Genomic DNA, 18,788 nt, shown 5'->3' on the forward strand with positions numbered 1-18,788 from the left:
ACTTTTCTAAATTAATATTTTATTTCATTTTTATTTCAACTTAACAGTTTTTTATTTTCAATGATTTCTGTTCTTTGACATAGAGCAGCAGTATTTAGCAAGTTATAAGAGTGAACATGATCTTCTGTCTCTAAAATAACGTTTTTAGTGCTTGTATGAAACAGCTCATTTGTGGCAGTGCCTTTTTTGAATCAGTCACATGTCTGAAATACTTTGCAAATTTGCCATGAAGTGGCAGTTTAAAATAATTTATTAAAAAAGCTCCTTGCTATTCTTCTATAAAGAGTTCAGTTTCATTTGACAGATGAGAACATTTTAGGCAGTATGATAACTGTGCAGCTGGGAAAACAGAACTGTAGCTGTCACATCAGCTGGACTGTTGGAATTGCAGATGCAGAACAGCAGTTTGAAACCTCGGAGAGGAGGATTAGAAAGTGGTAGCCTGCTTTGCCTGTTACGTGGGGGTATATAATTGACAGGTTTTGTCTTTTATCAGTGGTAGACAAAGGGCAGGCTTCTGTCTTAGAAAGCATGTTCCAGACTTTCTATCTAAATATGTACCATGGCATTAAAATTCGTCTTCAGCATTGGAACTTTTTTTGAAAAGCCATAATAATAAGGGATAAAATTAAAATAAGGGGAATACAAAATATCTGTAGTGTTGTACTCTTGTTTCAGTTCATTACACATAAAACAAAGTTTTGATCAGTATGTATTCTGTCAGTCTTTAGTGGCATTTCTGAACTAATTAATATATTTATCCTTTATAAGCATAATACTCTTATCCTCTATTATATAGTATAATTCTCTATGTTATCTCTATATATATAATTTATATATTTATACTCTAATCTTTTTATATTGTATTTATTTCAGGTAATTGTTCAAGGATGTGCTAACTCTATCCAGCATATGTATATTAAAAATGCTTAAAGTTAAGGCAAGAATATTAACAGCTCCTCATTGTTAAAACCTTATTTCAAAGACCTGCATATTTCCAAATCCCTTCAGTTTGTTCAGGCTGGGAAGCAATGTTCTGGCAAATACATATCTTTTTCTGTACAGGCCCATGGGAAAGATGGCTTAACTTCCTTTTACAGAAGGAACTGACAAGTCTGGATAGCTCAAAACTCATTCAAAAACTCATTCGTATTCTCATTCATATTCTGAAAGAGCTAATTAGTACTCTGAATCAGCCTTTTTCTTTGCTTCCTTTTTAAAATATCAGTGTATAAAAACACGCTAGCATAAACACAAAGCACTGCAAATGGTAGCCATACATTGCATTTAATAGGGTGAACCAAGTTTAAGGCATGATAAATTCAAGTATAAGCAATACAATTGTAATTAAAAATACAGTTATGTTTCATTCCTGTTTGTGTAGGACTTACTGCTGGTTGTGAGGTCTGGATGTTTTCTTCACTGTAGATGTCCTGGAAAATGCAGTTTCTCTTGAATGGGACTATCCCTTCTCATATAAAACTGCATTGGCATGTATTATCAAAATTTCTTGGAATGTTGTTTTTTTTCTGTTCTCCACAGCGAGTGCATTACTGCTGTTTGTTCCCTCTCTTAGTTCCATCTACCCGAGAATAAAGGAGTACTTTGTTTAATGAGTTTTGTTTGAAAAACACTCAGTAAGGGAAAGCAAAGAGATTATGGAATAAAACAGACGGCAGCCCTTAGTCCTAAATACATAATGATATCCAGGTTCTGTGATAGAAAGTGTGAGCAGTGATTAAATGAAGTAAAATCTGGAGAATCCAGAAACTGTAGACTTACAGACTGGGGGGAAATAATTTAAGTTGCAGTGGAGCCAGAGAGTTTTGTTGTTTGTCAGTTGTTGGGGTTTTTTTTATCACAGATAATCTTATTAAGAGTTTAAATTTCCTAGAAAAGAACTGTGTAATTTATTTTAATTTTTAATTGGAGCAGCAGGACACTTCTATTCTACTGCAGGCTTTGCTTATCTGTTCCTTAATAGCTTTAGCCTTCCATGGGTTATCCTATAACTTGTTAGCTTTGTATAAGGCTGTATAAAAGGATAAGGGAATAAAGCTAGTGGTAAGGCTTCCATGGTAAATGCAGCACTTCAGAGAAGTGGCCTTCACAAGTTGGTTTGAAAAATCAAGAAGTTGTGAGAAAGGTCTTGCTTGTTGCAGCAATGATTTACCCACAGGCTCTGTACCTGACTTTGGGTCTCTTGTGATTCTGTTTGTGAGCCTGGTGTGAATGGAGTTACTGCGGAGCTGCTTCTTACACAGAAATTATTTTTATTAGTGCAGAGGCATAGTTACTTTCTGCTGGAAGTGTGCCAAAAGTAAACTCTCATCTGGACAAGATTGCTATGAGTTGCACATATCTGGTGTTAGACCTAACGTTTGTTTGTAGTAGACAGATAAAATGCTACTGAATACTTGGATTGTGAAAGTGCTGGCTTAGAACTATCTCAGTAGGATCTCAAACAGTTTGTTTTAATGAAATTGTTCTGCTTCAGTTTTAGTTCCCTATGAGTAAATTACATCTTGAGGAAAAGTCATGTGGGTTTGCTTTTAATATAGCCCCGTTGCAAGGTACATGTATTGCCCATTATGAGACCTTTGTTGTCAACAATTAGAAAAATTGTCTCATTTAAGCTTATTCTGATTTAGAGTGTTGATTTCATTAGCAAGGCAGCAGACTTGTGTGAATTAAATTGTACTCTGTTATGTGTGCCTCCTACCCCACCAGAACATAAACCTTCATTGTACAGATGCACTAAAACAGTAAGGGGTGAATAATTGCTGTACTGTTGACAGTTTGGGATGTATCAGTTGAATGATTTTCATATTCATTATTTTGTAAGACTTCAGTGTTATTTTGTAAATATTTCTAACATAATTGGTGGGGGGAAAAGCATTAGTAGTAAAATTATCATCAAATCAACTAGTGAATTTTAAGTGCTCTTGTGTACTCTATTGGCTTTCATAGTTCTACTCTCTATTTGATGCATATTAAAAGTATGGGAAAAATAGCATGTATTATTTTAAAGGAGTGGCCATTTACAAATGAAAAGCTTTCTCCTGTATCTGTTGCTATAGTAACCAAGCAGCTTTCCTGGGGTCTAAAGAAAACAGCATCTATAATGGAGCTGAGGAGTGCTGTGTTTTGTTTCAGAAGCAGAAATTATTGCCCACTGGCCTTGAGATTGCAAATTGAGCTCTTTGGCTCTGAAGCAGTACACTGTTTCTAGATTATGTGCTTTTTTCCTTTAGAAATTTTTGTTAAAGATGTGTCTCTAACTCCCAAAGAGCCTTCATTTCTCACTTACGAGCGTTTCTGCAAAATTGAGGTGATTAGGTGATGCCACATGGACTCTGGTTGTTTTCTTACCCCTTATTTTGTTGGGGTAATGCCTTATTATATTTCCTAGATATGCATGTGCCTTTAGAATTCCTGTTCAAAGAGCTGATTTGACATGTGAATTATGTATGTGCTCTGTTCAGAAAGATTAACTTTTCTTATACTCAATGTGAACACAAGTTTTTTCTATATCTCTGTAGTCTTCCTCATAGGAGCAACCCATAGCAAAGGCTGATGCTCTGAACACCTGAAGAATTAAAAATCAGCTTTGGGAAATAATTTATGTGTGTTTCACTGCAGATTCCATATGTCAAGTTTTTTTGTCACCTGGTTTTTAAATAAGTTATTGTGCTTCACATTTCAGTAATTTTAAGTATTTTTTCTTTGTATTTTTAACTCTTGCTTTCAGAGAAGCTAGACAACTACAGAAAAACACTCCAGTAATATATGCATGGGATCAGCAGTTCTAACACTGGAAACTTGCTGTGGGTTTTTTCTTCATCAGCACCATTAATTGATATTTTCTTTCCTTTCTCCAGCCAGTATTTTTGCTCAGTTTTTTAAGTTCTGTCTACATGAAAAACTTACATTGTTTGGATTTTACAATTCCTTTGAAATTTGTGTTGTAGAAACATTTGTACTGGATAGATGTACTTAACAGCTGAGCTGTTCCCACAGAAAGAACAAAATGGATGGATGGTACCTCTGTGTCAGATTATGTCCACATCAGAGGTTGCTATGAACAGTTTTGTTTGAAGCAGTAGGAGAAACTTTCTTTTTTGAAGTAGTCTCATGCTCTGGGTTATCAGGAACAATTGGTACACTGAGACTGTGGTTCAAGCAGCAGCTGTTCTTTGGTCTGATTGTGTCTCTTTTTTCTGTCAGAACTAGCACATGTGATGTTAAATTCATGTTCTGTGAGTGCCATTATTGACTGTCAGATCTTTTGTAAAAATTCAGTGGTTGCCTATCATTTTAGCAGACTCTTTCTAATAAGAGACTAAATATTTTTTAAAATCTGGCATTTTAGAAATCCATACAGTACTTGTACACATTGTACAAATTTTCAATGTGCTCCTCCACAGAAATTTTTCCTTTTTACTGTTTTTAATATCTAGTTTGGAAGATGAGCTGCTTTATTCATTATTGTGCAGAACTTTAGTTTTAGTCCAGCTCCTAATTTTTAATACAGAGGTCTGAATTCAGAAAGTTTCTATATAATACAGTGTCTCTGTAATTGCATGACATACATATATGTATATCAACAGACACACATATAAAAAAAACATAAAGTGTGTACATATTATTTCATTCTATTTTCAGACACAGGGCAAGCGACTGTTCTGTGAACCAGTCTAATTTGAGAACTATAAAGGAATATATACAAGCTTATCTTCATGGAATTGTTCAAACATAATTTTGGATGAACTGTGATACAGTGTGTAAATATGGAGTTGTGTGGTCATATAAACTGAGTGCACTTATTTCTACCTACCTTTAATTATTTAAATATATATATATAATATGTATATAAATATATAAATATTCCTTTAAATAGACTAGAAATCTTAATATGTTGAAAAGCAATTCCTTGGCTTACATTTTAGAAAAGCCCTGAAGCAACAGAAAACGTATAGGGAATGGGTTTGGTTTCTAATTATAATACCAATTTTCTCCAGCTGCCCTTCAGCCTGTATATCAAATATTACCTAATTTGTGTTTTATGTCAGAATTATCTTGTGGAAGGATCTGAAGACAGAAGTGCTAATTACTTTACGGATTACATGAAAGTTGCTCTAAATGGACAAAGTGCCATGGGGGTAAAAAATACCAAGTACTAATGGCATGTGAACTAATTGGAAATATGTAGATAACTAAGACTAAAATTCTGTAGGGTCTTGAAAGCTAAAGCAAATCTTTATATTCCATACCATGACATTAGGCACCTGCTGCAAGAATGCCACCTTATATTGTGCCCAATTGCTGATGTCTAGCCAGGTAACTTAGAAATAATATGTCTCAGAGGAAGATGTCTACTCAAATATATCTTTCTTTTCCCTATAGGTGGATGTGGCTGTGGTGCATTTCACTCCATTGGTGGAACCAAAGATACAGCAGCCATTTGAGCTGGTAGAAAAAGTGGTTCAAAGTGTTTTTCAGTTTAGAAGAAAATACTGCTTCCGTGGAATTGAGTAAGTATTTTTAATAAAAAATTCCTGGGTAATGTTTTTGTAAATGCATCAGCTACTAAATCAGCTATGCATTTTGATTTTATTCTTCAAGTTTTAAATAGTCATCATAGTTCATCAGATGTTTCCATTACAGACTGGTTTCTAGACACAAAAGTATGAAATTAATATCTTATGTAATAATTACTTGTGCATTTTTGTTAGGGCAGTTAAAAATCACTAGGATAAAGTGGTCATCTTTTCAATAGTTTATCTGTCTCAGAAATTTAAAAAACCCAACCCAACCACAAAAACTACAGAATGATTGAGTTAAAAAAACACAAAATCCAGAACTAGAGATGGCAGTGTGAGGAGAACATCACCTATAGGAAATTTTACTTATTTGGGGCTAATGTCAAAAGGTCACATTTTTCTTTCTGTGCTTGCCCTTTTACAGAGTTCTTACTGGTTTTTTTAAAACCCCAGTGTCTTACTGAGGGAATTTATTAATTTCCTCACATCAGAGGTTCTCTGATGTGAGGAAACCTGCAGTCTCTTTGCCAAGGATCCTGTTTAAACTCCAACACCGCCACATGTCTGACTTACTATGGGCAGCCCTCAGCATTCAGCACTGTTAAATGTGTGACAGAGATGCTGTTAGGACTAGAGGCATCTCCTGCAGCCTGGGCTCCCTGAATGTTGCTGGGCATAGTTTTAGCCCTGATAGAGTCTAGAATTAGGGTGGATACTGCCTTACTGTACTACAAGCCTTCTGTGTCACTGTTTTAAAGGTGAACAAAGAATTTTGCATCTAGTTTTTGGTTATTGGGTTCTTTTTCCTTGAGGCTGTGAATGCCATTGATGTGTGGGATGCAGCCATTGGGATCTAAAATGAGTATAGATTTCTCTGTGTTAAAGTTTGAGTATGCATTTGGAAGTATTTAGAAAACGAGGTGTCCAAACTCCAGACTGGTTTGGATCTGACTTACAGGGTGGTGATAGTTTTCTTTCTTTTCTTTCTTTTTTTCTACTGTGAAGGAATGGTTTCTCTTGACAATGTAAGCAGAAGGCATGTGCAATCAGCCTATCTATGTTATGTACAATATTCTTACCAAAGTTTTAAAAAAAAACCTCCTGACTTTTGTGTAATCTCAAATTGCTAATAACTACTTTACATTCTTTTGAGGCAAGGAGGAGGAATCTGAACTTTTGGACGTCACGTATTCCCCTAGAAGCTTATCATACCGTAGCCCTAGTTTGCAGCTAAGAAACACAATCCTCTTATTCTTTAGCTGACCCAAAAAAAATAGCAAATTTTGGTGTATATAAAAGCTGTTATGTTCTTTAAAAGGTTCTCCATCACACAATCTGTATAAAAACAAGGCAACAGAATCACTTTATATTTGTGTATGAATTCTGGGATTTGAGATGTGAAATACAAGATTGTGCTATGAAGTTCATATTATAGTTTGAGGTGTGGTTCACAGATTTTTAAGATGGTTCATAGTCTGTAAAAAAAAGACTAGGTTGACTTCACTCAGGTATGTTTTTTAACTACAGAATCAAAGGAAAGAAGGATATTGAAATAAAAATTAAGCCATTTTAACCTTGCTGACCTAGATGCTGAACTAATGGGAACATTTTGACAAAGGCCTGAAGTAACACATACTTCAAAACAGGTTTCCCAGAAGTTTCATTTTTCACTTATAATTTTAAACCCCTTCTTAATTTTGTGTTCTATGCACCCGCCAGAAACCAATTATCATTACTTGTACAAAGCCTTTTGACTAGTTTGTCCAGCCAACCTGCCAAACACATCTGGTGTGTGGAGGGGGATGTTACTGTATTTAGATACACAATATTTTTAGGTATTATATATGCAATACAAATTGAATTTGAAAATTGAGGAATGCCCATGAATCAGGTGCAGATTTTTTGCTTTTCTGGCCTATTCTAGGCTGAGAATACTGCTGATAAGAGATGGTCCTTTCAATAGTTTGCACTGTGTAGTATGTATTTTTGTGTGACATCATAAATCACTTCCCTAATACTCTTCAAATTTGGGGAACTTCTGAGAGAGAGGTACAAACGCATCTGGCCCCAGAGTAAATTTACTGACATGCCTATCTGTGAACAATGACAAAACTGGAAACAAAATCATTCTCCCACATTCTAAATATTAAAAAGTGATTGGCAATTAAATACTCCTTTTCTCTTTCTTGGCTTTTTTTCCTGACATTAGAAACAGGGTATTAATGACAAGCAAAAACTCTTTCCATTAGAATGAAACGGTCTGAAAGAAAGCCATATTTGTTTGAATCTGATCTGTTTTGTGCAGTTTAATCTGTTGTTGCTTTCTAAATACAAGGCTAATTCTAAGAAGGCTCTGTGCTTGTATCCATACAGAAAGCTCTTTCTAATGTTAGCAAACATGAACATACATGCCTGTGTTTAGTCTAGAATCTATATAAGTGCCTTCCTATGGTGTCCTAATTCATATTTGCAGAAAAAGGACCCTTATATGTTTCCATTGCTCAGATAATGAGGTATGTTAAGAGGGCCAGAGCTAAAATAGTGACATAATAAATACAGGTTTACTATTAAGTAAATTCCATATTACTCCTAAGGGAAATGTAATTGTCTGTCTGAATTGCTGAAATTTTTCTTCATATCTTTTAGGACCTTGTTTCCTGAAAACGAACGCTTAAAAAGAACAGAACAGCTGATGATGAGAGCAGATGTTGATCCAACTCTGCGTCCTTTTCAGCTCTCTATGTCACAATTTAGAAACCTGTGCAATGAATATAGGAAAATGTGTGATGAAGACCCAAGCCTTTTTGTGTTCAACTACAGAGAAGAACTACGGCAAAAGAAGACAAGAAGATTACTTGGAAGTACTGGTCAATCTGAACAGACTGAAGAGGAAAATCAGCTGTAACAGCACAATTTATTTTTTTTTATTCATTTTAACTCCTTGATCTACAGGTGCTGACTCAGTAAAAGGCAGCTTTGATGTTCCTACATCTGTGCAGATAAGAAAGACCTACTTTTGAGAAAGTGGTATAGAGGGAAGGCATCTCTCTGTATTCCATTCAGCTACAGACAAAAGGGAAAAGGCAATCCAGGTTCTTTTTACTCCTGGGCAATGGCTAGAACACATACCAAGAGACAAGGTACGTTGTGAGACAGGTAATTAAGTTGCAATACTTCTCATATAATAAATCTTATGAATAAAAGTGCTTTAATGAAATGGAAGAAAAATACTTTTCAGACATCAGCATATAAGATGGTGTTTGGGTTTTTGTGCTTTTTTATCCTGGAACATCCTACTGTGCAGAGTAATTTAGAAAACAGAAGCCAAGACTCTTATAAATACACTCAAGTGACTGGCTTATGGGAGGATAAAGTGCACCAATTGCCTCAAGGTCTGCTAATACTCTTCTCATTTATGCAGAAGCAAAGAATTCGGGATTTAAAGCTCCAACTACAGAAAAGCAGCACAATAAAAAATAGAAAACATGGCTAAGTACAATACTTATTTGTCTTTTACTGTACAGGCTCATAGAGAAAATAAAAAATACAGTCAAATAAAAGATTACAGGCCAAGCTTTGTTTTTGTATTTACACATATGTATAAAGTATAAACAGCATTGAAACATACAAAAATGAAAGTTCTGCACTGTTGTGCACTAAAACACATTAAAATAACTTAATTGTGCTTTAAATAAAGCAAACATGAAAACCAAAGAAATAAAATGCCCAAGTTATTGAAAAATTCAGTTTGCAATGCTACTTCCCATTGTAAACCACTCTGCCACTCACTAGCACCTTTTCCACATTACTTAAAATATTAATGAGGCCATCCCCAAGAACATTACATCATCTTAATAACTTCTTGAAAGGGATGAACTAATTTACAAACCTGGGCCAACTTAATCTATTTTTGATCCACAATAAATTAAAATAACTTAAGAATCCTTTACAGCTGTTTTTGAGCAAAAATGTATTAGTGCACAAAATCAGAGAGTAGTTTTCCTGCAGCTTCCGTGAATTTACTAGTTTTAAAGCAAAATGTTTGTTGAATTTTATGTGGACTTCAAATGAATATTTCAATATAGTGCTTAGAAAGCTAAGATTTTCCATGCCTCTCCACAGCTTCATAAAAACAGTCCTCATTAACTACAGATGTTAAACTCTGGACACTAAATTCTCTCTCTAAAATAGAGTTCAGATCCAGGTTTGCAGCATCAGAGTGACTGTCAAGGGATTGGTGACGTTCTTGCATTGCCATTAGAGTTCCTCTGTTACGCTTTGTGCTGTTTACTTTTCTCTTCACTGGGCAGAAATGGCCCCGCACGAGCTTTGGATGCTCTGCTATCTGAAAGCCATCTCCTTCCTCATTTTCAGCAGCCTGAGACTGTTCAGAGTCAGCACTGGGTTCCTCTGAAATCTTCAGCCGCTGGAACTGTATTTCAATGTCTTTTGTAGGGCTGCCTTTCTTTAGGCTCCGATAGTCCTCGTCATCATCATCATCACTGAGAATATCAGACTCTTTGACAAGAACATTAGAGAAGTCAGATGCAGGGCTCTCTGCATGTTTATCAGGAGATGAATTTTTGGGCTCCTGGATGCTCTCAGAAGTGTGGCAGCTGCTGCTTTGAGTGCTGCTGCTTAGGCTGCACTCATCAGAGTCCTGGAAGGTGCCTTTCCCCTGGTCACTGTTCCACTCACTACTGGATGACTTCTTCAGTACCTTCAAGGATCTCGTGGAAGCTGTGCAGAGTGAAAGTGCAGGTTTATGCTTTTCAGAAAAAAAAAATATAATATATATACTGTTATCTTAATATTCCCTACTTACGATTGTGATGGACATAGTCATTCCAAGTCAGATGTGTCAGCGCTCAGTGTGACTCATGTCACAGTTTTCATTACACCTATCCTAGGCCTCTGTGCTTGCCTTTGTGTGTGATATATATAAAATCCTCCAAAAAACTATAGTCACAAATTGCACACTTCTGCAGAAAAAAAGACTGACTTGGGCACCTCAACACTGAAGGGCCCAGGTGTAGGCAGGAGTTAAACTCTTCCAGATCCTCTGCTGTTAAGGGGATTTTACAGAGGGCTGATCCAACAGAGAACTTGAAATACTAGTAACTATTCATTTAACTAAAATGTCTGAAGTCTGTACTTAATTGCAGTATCAGCTGGGATGCAGATTTTGTGCATTGAAAGAAGCAAGACCCCTGCCCTTTGCCAGTTGTTCTAGCTGTAAATGTTATTAGGGCTGAGTTACTAAAGGGAACCCAGGGGAAAGAACACTAACATTCTATGCCAAAGGGTGGTGGGTCTGTTCCTTCCCAGCAAAATTAATTTGGGCCTTATTAAGTCTTCTCTGAAAAGGGCTAATGACACAGTGCAGGGCAGAGGGATAGCAAATCTGCTTATGTCTTTTAGCCCTTGTCACATACTGAGTGGTAGAGAAACTACTCCTTCTCCAGTCAAAAAAAAAAAAAAAAATGGGATTTCTGGGTCTGACACATGACACTCTATGGTCATGGGTAGTAATTGTGAACACCCTACCAGCACCAGAGTCTGGACACCTTCTCAGTTTTCACCTGAGAAGGTGTTTCTTACCCAGTTTGGCTGTTGCAGGTACACGATTCTTAAGTGGGATGAGGCGATCTTTACATTTTTTTTCCAGTGGTAGCTCAGATTTTATGTGACGTCTGAAATGCTCCCGCAGAATAGAACGGATGACCTTCACAATGTTAGTCTTATTCTCAGAATCACTGCAAGTTTAAGAAAATACAGAACTTAATTTTCCTCTCCAAAGTTTGACATTGGGATAAAATTTTCCTTTCTGCTGATGGGCTTTAGTGCAGTGATTTTTTTTTTCAAAAGCTTGCTTTAGTAATGGGTTTACAGCTATCAGAAGATCATAGAATGTTCTGAGTTGGAAGGGACATTAAAGATCATCTAGTTCCAGCCCCACTGCCATGGGCAGGGACATCTTAACAGTATTAGACATTTTACACACCTTGTATTTTGACATCTTGATTACTTCCTCTTAGAAAATGACTTGAAAGGTAAATTCTTTATGAGGGAATCACCACCTTAACTGGTCTTTACAAGAAAGTAATTTCTTTAGTTTCAAGTTTGAAGAAAATTCTCTTTTCTTTAACTCTCAGTTAACAAGCTGAGAGTCTTGATAAAACCTGCCCACTGGAGCTTGTGTTCCTGTATCTGCAGATTCTGACATTGAATCACTGCATCTGATTCACTAATTCACCCATTTGGATTTGTTATACTTTATGTAGTTAAGAACAGTTAAAGGTGTAGTGCCTGGCTTCAAATAATGCGTGCCATTTTGAAACTGCTTATGCAAAGGTCACATGGGAGAAAATACTTCCTGTTTTCAAAAGTCCATTAATGTAATTTGTGAAATACAATCTCCTTGTAAAGCTTACCTGCTGCACAACTGAAAAATTGTTTCTGGCCTGCCTTCTAGTTCTGACTTGGTGTGAATCAGTTCCCAAATACAGCTGTTTTCTGTTCCTGTGGATGGAAGGAAACGTTATACTTTAGCATACACCACAAAAGCTCTGGCATTAGAAAGACCAGGCTAGAGCTCCTCTACTCTCCAGAAGGCAGTGTTAACTCAGCCACGTGTGGAGCTACAGATGATCTCACCCAAGGTGGAACCCAAGAGAAAGTCTCCTGAGCTCTCTTATTGCGGCAGCCTAGCACTGCCTTTGATAACTTCTCTTCTGGGGAGTTGCTTTCCCCCATTTTTGTTCTTCTCCATGTCTTCCAGCCTTAACAGGCCTTCACCCAGGTGTGCTCTGAAGACCTTGTGACTCTTCATAGAACATACAGAAGTGGATAGGACTACAAAGATCAGCTTGAAAATAAACCCACAGCCCTTTTACTACCACAAATTAGAGTCACTTTTCCCCGGTTTGAAAAAAACATGAGGATCAGTGCACACACAGCACCAGCATGTCACCAGCATGTCAACTGTGGCAAACCACCTGCCTTTTATTGGGAATTTCCATTCTGTCATTCCTTTACATCATGTTACATCTCCCTTAACGCACAGAAGTCAACATACCAAATGAAGAAAGTATGTAAATGTGTCAAGCCTGTACTCCCTGAGTGCAGAGGTAACAGTGGATAGATGGTATTTTCTCTACACCTGCTTGTTTCCAGAGGCTCAGAAAGACATCTGGAAGAAGCAGTATCACAGAATCCCAGAAAAGCATTCAGTCCTAAAGCATTTACTGCAAGAGAGTTACCTGCTGTGTTCCCCAGTCGGACTTGAAGAGCAGATAAAGGAATCAGCCAACGAAATTTAAATGGATCCAAGTCACCATAATTATGTGCAGCACGAACATTAGCAGGCTGTAAAAAGAAAACAAAGGGTATTTCTAAGAAATAGAAGAAGTGCTGGTGTTTCATGCTACTCGTAAAAGACCTGCCTTTGAAGAAAAACTAAACTGATTAAACTTTCCTTCATTCCCTTAAAATGAACTTATAAAAGTAGTCAAAATGGTGATAGACAGAACCTTTGGAATTCGTAATTGCTTCAACTTTTAAAAGTAATTTGATTTTAACAGATAAAAATAATACTTTCCCTAGAAGTACTACCAGGGAAGAAGTTCCCTGTGAAAGAACATGCAGACTGTTGATTAGCAGAATACATTAATCATGTAGCTGCTGCTGCTACTTTTAGAGCCCCTCCATCTGTTACAATGAGCATGGTGCAGTATATCACTACTGGTACTTGGAACATAAAATTTTCTACCTGACTTCCACATTTCAGGTCTGAAAGTGGGTGCAGAGAATGTTATAATATTGGCTTTTCCTATTACATGCCCCTTTTCCTTTCCTTCCAGGGTAATCAAGGGTCTGTAAAACAAAGATCTTTCACCTACATCCTGTTGTAACGTAGGCCATCATAAATGCTATCTGGAAGAATTAGTGATTTCTGCATAGCAATGTTTCATATTCTACTTGATAAAATTTATGTGGGGCTCACACAGAAGATGATGATGATGCTTACTAAATTACAAAATATATGTATTGCTACACAGATACTAAGCACTTGTTTTAGCAGGATAGCCATAATTCCAGCCTAGCAAGGGAAAGCGGTGTTTCATCTCAGTCACTCCCCCTTGAATGCTGATGTGGGTCCATTCCATTTCACACTGCAGTAATATCAAAAACCCACCACCTCCAGTGACACCAGACTTACCATTTTCTTTTTCAATTTGTAGTTCTCCTTATACACCAGTATTACTGCCCTCTTAAAAACTGAAAAGAGAAAGAAAAAGGAAACTGTTAATTATAGGCATAATATTACAATATTCAGTGAAAATACTATCTTACAGAACTGATTATTATAGGCATGGTAATGTGAAGGATGAGATAAGCAAACACTGAAAAGCATTTTCCCTGTGCTGAGATGACAGCTGGGTTTTTCATCCTGCACTTTCATGCAAAGGCACTATTTTTCCTCAGATTTTGTTCTGAACATTTAGGATGAAGCCATTCTGTACATTTATTCTGAAACTACCAGCAACCACCTATCTCCTGTAAGTCATCACATAAACAAATACAGAAGATGTAGGTTAGATGTAAAAGTTTTCTTTCTGTAGAGAGTGGGCATTTTTGAGTGGAATGAAGGGCCTATAAGCCAGAGAGTGCTGTGAAGGACACAATCTGTTCTTCCTGCAGTTCAATAGTTTGTTCTTCTGTTTGAAGCATCTTAACTATGCTTCCCGGGGAAGGAGTGGCCTGAGAAAGAGAACTCCATCAACATGGAGTTCTTCTGAAGGTGTTTATCCACTGAAATATTAAAATAATCTTTTTTTAAGAAATGGACTCTTGTTTGTAAGCTCTCATTTCCACATCAGTTTTCAGGTTAAAATAATCTGGATGGGGATTTCAATGCAGTAGCTGTAAAGCAGAAGTTAGTCTGAATTCACAAGAGTAGAATAAATCATGATTTTCCTGCAAGCCTCTTTTGAAAGCCTCATTTACAGATTGTTCTATAGACTCTGATATTGCCTCTTGAAAATCACTGATTTCCATAGTTTAAATATAGGCAAGACAGCAGCTGCGGGTGGCTCACAGACCAAACAGTACCATCAAGTAAATAAATATAACCTTTTTTCATGTCAGGAAAATACAGCTATGTATTTTTTCACATATAACTCCACCCTAGACATCACATGACTACAGGGAAAGGAGTTTGGGGTTTTTATCCTGTGAGAAGATCTAATGTGGCAATCTTCAGATTTGAAGATTTAAAAGCGCAGAGTCCTTAAGGAAAACATTTACCAAATACTGTAAGTTCAAGGTCTTTCCTTGCTTTGCCCAGCGATGGGAAAGGATTCAGCCAGGTAACTGTTGAGTGCATCAGAAGTTCTCCCATTGAAAGCTCTGTCACCTGTGTTAAATTATAACATAATATATAATTAAATATAATATATAAATATATATATGAATATATAATTAAAAATATATACATCAGTGCTGCCTTTTAGTACACATTGATAATTTTAAGGATCTATGTTTTCTGTATTTGTGTATAGAAAGAGATCTTCACTACAACAGGAAAAGTGTGAGTAATCCCTTTTTTCAAAACAGGTTACAAATATACAAAGTAATAGCCCCTAAGTACACAAAGTAATAAGCCCCTACACTTGCATATAGCTAGTTATAAAACACCAGGTTTATTATTAGCTGTAAATATATTTAATTTCTACAGAGTAATTAGTATTAATGACACTACCAATGGAAGAATTAATGGAGGTCTTGTACTCTGAGGCTCCTTTCTTCTGTGGGACACAACATAATGCTGAAGAATATCACAGGCTGTCAAGTTTAGTTTCCCCATAAATGATGAGAAACCAGGTAGTCAACAGGGACAGTTTGACTTTTACTAGCAGGAAATGAAACAACTGAGATGACATCTCTCATATCTGATATCCAGTTTTACATATTTGATCTGCTTAGTAATTGTTTGATGTAAATGGCTAAGTTGAGGCCTTGCTGCCCCAGTTCTGGGAGATGACTGCACACAGTCTGTATAACTAATGGGTTTTGCTCTGTCAAATACTCCTGCATGCCTCAGCACTGGAAGTGTAGAGAATGAGAATAACAGATCTTAATGTGAAATCCCTCAAATTGCCATTTTCATTTATACGGGTGAAAAAATATGTTAAGAACTTAAGAACTCAATAGCATAAAATCTGAATGCCTTGGGGCATGGATAATCTCTGCAATGTTTTGACAAGAGGGTTTTTTCCCATACTGAGAACTGTATCTACTCCTGCTTGCAATTCCTGTCAGTCCAGAATGCAGCTCTGGCAGCTGTCTGAAAACTTTACCATAACCTACTGACAGAAAGAAATTTAACAGACAGATACAAAACAGAAGTCAAAATATTAGAGAATGGAGCAAGCCCAGCACGAATACATTTCCAAAATTACTTCAGGAAGAGATGAAGCCCCAATAGCAAGCTGGATAATGCTTCAAGAGTCAATGCAACATGTTTTTTCTTCTCTTACCTCTTTCTCTGTTCCACTTTGATCTGCAACCAGTTGGTCAAACACAGTGCCATAATCTTCATATATCTTCTGCATCTCGTTTATGTGACTTGCTACTTTTTCCATTGCCTTCAGAGCTTCTGTAAGGTTTAAAAATTTTATACACAGCTATGTAATTAATTTGTATTTTCTAAATATGGTAATTTTAAATTTAATTCCTCTTGAGGCACATAAAATGATGTCACCTTCCCAAAGTCTGGTGAACTGATTTATAGCTCTGTATCAATAGTACTTTCTCATAGCAACAGCAGAAGAAATACTTCCTGGTCAGAGTAAGTGAAAAATGCTCATGTGGTGTCTTAAATAGCTGAAAAGGCTGCAATAAGCATTCCAGTGACAAGCCCCCAAAGTTATCAATATTTATAGCAGTATGACAGTACCATGGTTAAATCTTGCATCTTGTAGATATAGGGCCACTGGGACCTATATCTGGAGTAATCTACACTCATCCTAGAATAAGTTATCTAATGATCTTTAAGACAAACAAATTGCACTTGTGTCATCCCAGAGTGGACAAAGAACTACAGGGTTAGGCTGTCCAAGTTCCTCGTAGGCTGTACACATGCAATGCTGGTGGCCAGGATTTATTTAAATTATGTTTTCCTAACAAGAATGTCGCTGGATTCCATGAGATTTTTGTATTAATTCAGAATGGAATTGGACAGAGATCCTTTGTTTCATCAATTCCTAATGGCACAGCATTTAGCAGTTTGGCATCTATCCTGATCTGCAATGAAGTCCCCACCCCCAGCTTGTTTGGGGAAGGGAACAATATTGGAAGCTCCTTTTGAAGTCAGTAAGAGGCTCATGAGTTTTTACTGACAGTCTATTTTGTCGGCATCTGTTTTGTGAAAATGACAATCGATCCATAAAATCCATCTCTTGATTTTTATCCACCGGGTGCTATGACAGGCCTGAACTGGAATTTGTGAGGCTGAAATCTCAGGCATGTGAGCCTAGAAAAGGAATCAACTCAAATGCATGCTTGATAAGTCTCTCCACATGGGAGGACTGCAAACATTTGACAAAGATCTCTTCTACACAAGCAAGGGTTGCAGAAAGACCTCAAACAACAAATATTTCCTTCTGTGGTGCTCTTAAACTCTGACATATTTCAAGAATTAAATAATAACCACAAGATGGAGCCTTGGTCAGAGTTTCTCAAGTGGGTTTTAAAAAAAAATAAATAAAAAGGCAACACTGTGACCTGACATGCTCCTGTGCACGAGGATAAAGATCGCAGTCCTACTTGCCATGGCAAATCCTGGGCATACCTACTTCTCAAAGGGACTTGGACATACAAAGTAGAAGCTTTAGCTAAAGGAATAAAAAATACTTTTAAGGAGAAGGTCTCTCTAGGTTTTGACAGGTTTTGTGCTGTCTACCTGTATCGTCAGAAATGGCAGGAAATAAAACTTAACTCATATTCATTCCTGTAGAAGAAAAGAAGGTGTTACCTGTCAAATGATAATGCTCCTCACTCTCATTGTCTGTCAGCGACACCAGTTCTTTTAAAAGCAGAGGATATTTCAGCACTCTCTGAACAGGCTTTATGAGATATGACTCCAGTGTAGAAGAATGTTGCTTTGTAGGATTTCGAGCATCCAGAAAGGTCTTAAATGCACTGTCTGTTTTGGCTAGATGTAAAAAAAGAATCGGTTCAGTTGAACATGAAAGTCATGGAAGCTACAATAATTAAAAAAAACCATGCAATGGCAACTTGAACCCAGCACCAAAACTCTCGCCCTTTTCAATGGATGATTTACAGAGAGTAGTGTACACTATGCATTTCATAATAATTACCTGAAACTTCAAATAACATTCAAAAGGGCTGAGAGAGCAATTTAAAAAAGGTGAGACGATTCCTCTAATTTTTCCACTGCACTGCAGCAAATGGCAGAGGAAATAATTCCTGATCTATTAAACCATTTGTTGCTGCTTTTATGGAGTCTGAGCCTGCAGACAGCATAAACTTGTGGAAGGTGTTTCTACAGCTCTCCAGGCTACTGCCTAGAGGCTACAAAAGGAATCTTATTATTCAGGTCTATACCATGCTTAGCAGAACCTCTGATCTTCCTGTTGAAAGATACCGGATCAGTCCTTATCTTATACCAATGTTTATTCCTTGATTTTATCCAATATTCTCTGCAAGTTGACAAGATTTGTTACAGTAGTTCACTGCAGTTTGAATTCATGCAAGTGAATTACAGTAATGAAGACAATAAATTACCTCTCTCAAGAACTTTCTGAACTTTGATGTGGTTTGCACAGAAGCCACTGTACAGTTTGAAGTGGTCAGCATAATACAGAAAGGAGCCTCCAAGGGAAAACAGCAATTTCTGAAATCAAAACAATCAAAATATTAGTTCACTACTGGAATCCTAAATAAATATTCAGGCATACAACAAGCAGACACAAAGGCGGAGTATCTGCTATCTTTCTATACGTATTTTATATATATATAACATGAATATACTACTGCTAGTAACTCAATGATATTTTTGTATTTTGCTGAATGTAGAGGCCAGCCTATTTAGGCATAGCCTGCAATTTTCTCCTTTCTTCCTCAGCAGGTATTCTGTTTTACTTTATATTTCAGGCAGCACAGGAACAAAAATCAGGAGACATGTAACTATGTTGTGCTGGGAATAAAACGTGAGGCATA

The 18,788-nt window shown here is 36.8% G+C and overlaps 3 protein-coding genes across 10 annotated transcripts in view; 1 reads left to right on the forward strand and 2 right to left on the reverse strand.

Moving 5' to 3' along the window:
- CLDN20 (claudin 20) overlaps window positions 1–4,078 on the reverse strand; it is an 8,042-nt gene extending 3,964 nt beyond the window's left edge. Inside the window, exon 1 of the mRNA XM_015620715.2 lies at window positions 1,392–4,078. The gene's annotated coding sequence lies outside the window, so the exon portion shown is untranslated. The remainder of the gene's footprint in view (window positions 1–1,391) is intronic.
- TFB1M (transcription factor B1, mitochondrial) overlaps window positions 1–9,039 on the forward strand; it is a 26,809-nt gene extending 17,770 nt beyond the window's left edge. For all 4 annotated transcript variants that reach the window (XM_015620713.2, XM_015620714.3, XM_015620712.3 and 1 more), the window contains 2 exons: window positions 5,407–5,534; window positions 8,190–9,039. In XM_015620713.2, coding sequence (XP_015476199.1) covers window positions 5,407–5,534; window positions 8,190–8,448 — 387 coding nt within the window. In that variant the 3' untranslated portion in view covers window positions 8,449–9,039. The remainder of the gene's footprint in view (window positions 1–5,406; window positions 5,535–8,189) is intronic.
- The window catches only part of TIAM2 (TIAM Rac1 associated GEF 2), an 87,846-nt gene continuing 77,496 nt past the window's right edge, over window positions 8,439–18,788 (reverse strand). For 3 of the 5 annotated variants that reach the window (XM_033512735.1, XM_033512736.1, XM_033512734.1), the window contains 9 exons: window positions 18,354–18,462; window positions 17,581–17,760; window positions 16,085–16,203; window positions 14,853–14,961; window positions 13,765–13,823; window positions 12,806–12,911; window positions 11,978–12,065; window positions 11,145–11,299; window positions 8,793–10,283 (listed from right to left, as the gene is read on the reverse strand). In XM_033512735.1, the coding sequence (XP_033368626.1) occupies window positions 9,640–10,283; window positions 11,145–11,299; window positions 11,978–12,065; window positions 12,806–12,911; window positions 13,765–13,823; window positions 14,853–14,961; window positions 16,085–16,203; window positions 17,581–17,760; window positions 18,354–18,462 (1,569 nt within the window). In that variant the 3' untranslated portion in view covers window positions 8,793–9,639. Of the gene's footprint in view, window positions 10,284–11,144; window positions 11,300–11,977; window positions 12,066–12,805; window positions 12,912–13,764; window positions 13,824–14,852; window positions 14,962–16,084; window positions 16,204–17,580; window positions 17,761–18,353; window positions 18,463–18,788 lie in introns of all 5 variants that reach the window. The other 2 variants (XM_015620704.3, XM_015620703.3) reach the window with 1 other exon arrangement.

Source organism: Parus major, chromosome 3, assembly GCF_001522545.3.
Source record: "Parus major isolate Abel chromosome 3, Parus_major1.1, whole genome shotgun sequence".
NCBI classification, from domain to species: domain Eukaryota; kingdom Metazoa; phylum Chordata; class Aves; order Passeriformes; family Paridae; genus Parus; species Parus major.